The sequence below is a fragment of the Hyla sarda genome, chromosome 1, assembly GCF_029499605.1.
Source record: "Hyla sarda isolate aHylSar1 chromosome 1, aHylSar1.hap1, whole genome shotgun sequence".
Classification (NCBI taxonomy): Eukaryota; Metazoa; Chordata; class Amphibia; order Anura; family Hylidae; genus Hyla; species Hyla sarda.
The window spans coordinates 485244193-485250192 of NC_079189.1; the positions used below are offsets into that span (position 1 = coordinate 485244193).

At 39.8% G+C, this 6000-nt stretch overlaps 1 protein-coding gene across 2 annotated transcripts in view; it reads left to right on the plus strand.

The window, feature by feature from the left end:
• Nucleotides 1-5228, plus strand: part of CEP120 (centrosomal protein 120) — an 87716-nt gene extending 82488 nt beyond the window's left edge. Inside the window, exon 20 of one of the 2 annotated variants that reach the window (XM_056537342.1) lies at nt 4637-5228. In XM_056537342.1, coding sequence (XP_056393317.1) covers nt 4637-4871 — 235 coding nt within the window. In that variant the 3' untranslated portion in view covers nt 4872-5228. The remainder of the gene's footprint in view (nt 1-4636) is intronic. The other variant, XM_056537340.1, reaches the window with a different exon arrangement.
• The last annotated feature ends 772 nt before the right edge of the window (nt 5229-6000 follow it).

Sequence of the window (6000 nt, forward strand, 5' to 3'; positions counted from 1 at the left end):
GTGATCAGTACATGCTGGGAGTTGTAGTTTTGCACCAGCTGGAGGCACACTGGTTGGAAAATACTGAGTAAGGTAACAGAACCTAACTGATCCATCCAGTGTGCCATCCAGTGTGCCTCCAGCTGTTGCAAAAGTACAACTCCCAGCATACACTGTCAGTGCATGCTGGGAATTGTAGTTTTGCAACAGCTGTAGGTTGTGAAGCGGAAAATCCGAAGTGTGAATTTGTGAACAGAAAACCATTCACTACACTATGCATTATAGTAAGCGGAATTTCTGCCGGAAATTTCAAAGCGAAAATTTTGGGCGGAAATTCTGTAGTCTGAACCTAGCCTTATGAAAAGGAAAAGTTGGAGTCTACATCAGCCTATTAGTGTAAAACGTTTTTTTTTTTTTTTTTACACTAACAGGCTAACGTACGGAAATACCCCATATGTGGATATAAAATGCTCTGCGGGCGCACAACAAGGCTCAGGAGTGAGAGCGCACTATGTACATTTGAGGCCTAAATTGGTGATTTGCACAGGGGTGGCTGATATTACAGTGGTTCTGATCTAAACGCAAAATAATACATACCAACATGTGACCCCATTTTGGAAACTACACCCCTCATGGAATATAATAAGGGATATAGTGAGCCTTAACACCCCACAGGTGTTTGACGAATTTTCGTTAAAGTTGGATGGGAAAATAAAAAAAATAATTTTAACTAAAATGCTCGTGTTACCCAAAATTTTTCATTATCACAAGGGAAAATAGGAAAAAAAGCCCCCCAAAATTTGTAACCCCATTTCTTCTGAGTAATAACATACCCCATATGTGGATGTAAAGTGCTCTGTGGGTGCACTACAATGCTCAGAAGAGAAGGAGCACCATTGGGCTTTTGGAGAGAAAATGTTTCCGTAATTGAAGGCCTCGTGTGTTTACAAAGCCCCCATAGTGCCAGAATAATGGAACCCCTGCCCCACATGGGACCCCATTTTGGAAACTACACCCCTCACGTAATGCAATAAGGGGTACAGTGAGCATTTACGTCCCACAGGTGGCTGACAGATTTTTGGAACAGTGGCGCGTGAAAATGAAAAATAAAATGTTTCATTTGCACAGCCCACTGTTCCAAAGATCTGTCAAACGCCAGTAGAGTGTAAATGCTCACTGCACCCCTTATTAAATTCTGTGAGGGGTGTAGTTTCCAAAATGGGGTCACATGTGAGGGCTGTAGTTTCCAAAATGGGGTCACATGTGAGGGGGGCTTTGTAAACGCACAAGGCTCCCGACTTCTATTCCAACCAAATTCCCTCACCAAAAGCTCAATAACGCTCCTGCTGAGCATTGTAGTGCACCAGCAGAGCACTTGACGTCCACACATGGGGTATTCTCATACTCAGAAGAAATTGGATTACAAATTTTGGGGGGCATTTTCTCCTATTACCCCTTGAAAAAATGAAAAATTTGGGGAAAAACCTGCAATTTAGTGAAAAAAAAAAAAAAAAAAAGGTTTTCATTTACACATCCGACTTTAACGAAAAGTCGTCAAACACCTGTGGGGTGTTAAGGCTCACTGTACCCCTTGTTGTGTTCCTTGAGGGGTGTAGTTTCCAAAGTAGTATGCCATGTGTTTTATTTTTTTTTTTATTTTTTTTTGTTTTTTGTTTTTGCTGTTCTAGCACCATAGGGCTTCCTAAATGCGACATGCCCCCCAAAAACCATTTCAGCTAAGTTTGCTTTCCAAAAGCCAAATGTGACTCCTCTTCTAAGCATTGTAGTGTGCCCACAGTTCACTTGACGTCCACACATCGGGTATTTCCATTCTCAGAAGAGATGGGGTTACAAATTTTGGGAAACATTTCCTCCTATTACCCCTTGTAGAAATGTAAAATTTGGGGGGAAAACTGCATTTTAGTGGATTTTTTTTTTTCATTTACACATCCAAATTTAGCAAAAAGTTGCCAAAAACCTGTGGGGTGTTAAGGCTCACTGTACCCCTTGTTACATTCCTTGAGGGGTCTAGTCTCCAAAATACAGGGTGGGCCATTTATATGGATACACCTTAATAAAATGGGAATGGTTGGTGATATTAACTTCCTGTTTGTGGCACATTAGTATATGTGAGGGGGAAACTTTTCAAGATGGGTGTTGACCGTGTTGGCCATTTTGAAGTCTGCCATTTTGAATCAAACTTTTGTTTTTTCAATAGGAAGAGGGTCATGTGACACATCAAACTTATTGGGAATGTCACAAGAAAAACAATGGTGTGCTTGGTTTTAATGTAACTTTATTCTTTCATGAGTTATTTACAAGTTTCTGATCACTTATAAAATGTGTTCAATGTGCTGCCCATTGTGTTGGATTGCCAATGCAACCCTCTTCTCCAACTCTTCACACACTGATAGCAACACCGCAAGAGAAATGCTAGCACAGGCTTCCAGTATCCGTAGTTTCAGGTGCTGCACATCTCGTATCTTCACAGCATAGACAATTGCCTTCAGATGACCCCAAAGATAAAAGTCTAAGGGGGTCGGATCGGGAGACCTTGGGGGCCATTCAACTGGCCCACGATGACCAATCCACTTTCCAGGAAACTGTTCTTCTAGGAATTCTCGGACCTGACACCCATAATGTGGTGGGTCACCATCTTGCTGGAAAAATTCAGGGAACGTGCCAGCTTCAGTGCATAAAGAGGGAAACGCATCATCATGTAGCAATTTCGCATATCCAGTGGCCTTGAGGTTTCCATTGATGAAGAATGGCCCCACTATCTTTGTACCCCATATACCACACCTTACCATCAATTTTTGTGTTCCAACAGTCTTGGAGGGATCTGTCAAATGTGGATTCACGAACCAGTTTCACGAAACTTGGCAAGCAGTTTGCTAACTGTAGCATGAGAAAAATGCAAAAAGAAAAGGTCTGCGGTGGCGCTGCCTTGTAGAGATCGGAATGAATGTCCAGTCTTATAAATAAAATCTAATTTATTGTTACATAAACGGAGATATAGACATGCATCTAACTGTAGCATGGGAGATGGGTGGTCTCGTAGGGTGTCTTGCATTGAAATCTGCTGCAATGACCCGGTTACTGCGTTCACCAGACATCAACACAATTTCTATCCGCTCCTCACGTGTAAACCTCGACGACATGTCAATGGCTGTAAATAAAGAGAAACTTGTAAATAACTCATGAAATAATAAAGTTGCGTTAAAACCAAGCACACCAGTGTTTTTCTTGTGAAATTCCAAATATGTTTGATGTGTCATATGACCCTCTTCCTATTGAAAAAACAAAAGTTGGATTCAAAATGGCCGCCATGGTCACCACCCATCTTGAAAAGTTTCCCTCCTTGCATATACTAATGTGCCACAAACAGGAAGTTAATATCACCAACCATTCCCATTTTATTAAGGTGTATCCATATAAATGGCCCACCCTGTAGTATGCCATGTGTTTTTTTGGGTTTTTTTTTTCTTCTCTTCTGGCACATAGGAGCTTCCTAAATGTGACATGCCCCCCAAAAACCATTTCAGAGAAACTCACTCTCCAAAATCCCATTGTCGCTCCTTCCCTTCTGAGCGCTCTATAGTGCACCCACAGAGCACTTGACATACACATATGAGATATTTCCTTACTCGAGAGAAATTGGGTTACACATTTTAGGGTGATTTCTCTCCTTCAAAAACTGGGTCTACAAGAGCATGCGAGTGTTAAAAATGAAGACTTTGAATTTTCTCCTTCACTTTGCTGCTATTCCTGTGAAACACCTAAAGGGTTAACAAACTTACTGAATGTCATTTTGAATACTTTGAGGGGTGCAGTTTTTATAATGTGGTAATTTATGGGGTATTTCCAATAAGAAGGCCCCTCAAATCCACTTCAAAACTCAACTGGTCCCTGAAAAATTCAGATTTTGGAAATTTTGGATTGGGTATATGTGAATCAATGTATAATTTATTTGGGATGTCCATTTTCCTTATAAGCAGTGAGTTTCAAAGTGAAAAAAATGCTACATTTTCATCAAGAAATGTTGCAAGTATCGACAAAAATTTACCACTAACATAAAGTAGAATATGTCACAAAAAAACAGTCTCGGAATCAGAATGAAAAGTAAAAGCATTCCAGAGTTATTAATGCTTAAAGTGACAGTGATCAGATGTGCAAAAAAGGGCTGCTTCCTTAAGGTGAGAATGAGCTCCGTCCTTAAGGGGTTAAGAACAGCTTGTGCTCATAAATGTTTACAGACGCCATGCAGTGTTTAGCGGACATCGATATATCTGTTAAAATGTATATAATGTATATAATGCATACCATAATTGGCTACTATGGTACCAAAATCTAAATTTTTTAAGTGAGCAAAACGTGTTGTGTATATATAAATAAAACTTAGCTTATACACACACATTGCATCACACAGGAATTATGAGTAAAAACCGCATTGAATTCAACTTTGCAAATAAAATGCAAACTCCTGCAAACCCCTTTTAAATAAAGAAATTAACTATGCTATAAAACAAAACATATGAGAAGTTCATAAATACCACACATCTACATACTTTTGAGTGTGTTAATGAATACATTATATGTGAATGAACATTACTAAAATTGAAAATTTACTAAAATTGAAATGTTCTGTTTCCATCAGGCTAAGGCTGCAAGAAGACCTAAAACAACAGCCTGACACTTCTAAAAGCCAGGAACGAAGAATGACATCTTCAGGGTCCAAGCCACAAGATGAAGGTTTGGATGAGTTTCTCTCTCGCCTAATTGAAGAGCGGGACACTTTGTTAAGAACTGGCGTCTATACTCACGAAGATCGGATCATCAGTGAGCTAGATCGCCAAATTAGAGAGGCTATGGCAAGAAGGAGTATAAGATGACAAGTCTCCAATATATGACCAACATCTAGCAAGTGTGCTCTAAAAATAACTGACCAATAGTTCACTATCTCCTTGGTACAAAGGGCTAGGGATGTATATTGTTTGTATAAATAATTATTTTAGTTACCTGCACAAAACAATTAATATTTTTCTAATATTTTAAGAGTGTACTAAATGCCTGTTCATCTGTATTTATGACTTTTAATGTTTAGTGCTCTTGTTTTCTCCTAATGTATGTAGTACTGCAGTGCCTAAAGGATGTATAACGTAACAGATTTTCAAAATTGTAAATTCTGGCTGGTTGGGATTTTTTGTAAAAATGTTTTCCTAATAAATTTGATAAAAGTAATATTTCACTATTAGTGTATTACCATTTTAATATCTTTATTCCAATAACATTATTGAAAATCAGAGCACAACTCCTGAAGTCCTGTGTCAAAATCAGCCTAGAAGTTTATTGCACCATAGTACAAAAGATGTGACGTTTTGGCTGTCGTGCCTTTGGAACATTCTTTTTTCTTCTTTTTGTATTATTTCATAAGGTGACTTCAACTAGGCCAACGTGAGGCCGAATATAATACACAATTATTTTTATTTTCTCTATCGGCTCCATTGGGGGATACAGACCGTGGGTGTATGCTGCTGTCTCTAGGAGGTGTGACACTATGGTAATAAAAAAAAGTCAGCTCCTCCCAGCAGGATATACCCGCCTTCAGGCTCTGAGCTAGCCAGTTTAAGCTTAGTGTCTGAAGGAGGTGGACATGGTCTGGATTCTCCAGACCAGGTCTTCTGATTTTTTATTTTCCTAGTATAGGGACGTGTTAGTTTTTTTTTATTCCTTTTTCTTTTCTGTTTTCATGTGGGGGCTCAGGGACTCCGGTTCCCTGTTTCCCCATTGCAAGTAAGGAGGCACAGACATTGCGTATATGCTCTGTTCACTCCCCCCTCGCCAACGGTCAGCGCCTGGGCAGGTACCTCATGGGTCCCCCTATTTCTCTGCTCGCCTCGTTCGCACATAGCAGCTAGGCGTGATGCAGGGGCAAAAAGCTGACTGAAGACTTCACTGAAGACTCAATTAGGTAAGTTCTTCTGACTGAGGTAAGTACCCACCTTTTTCTCCATAGGTACG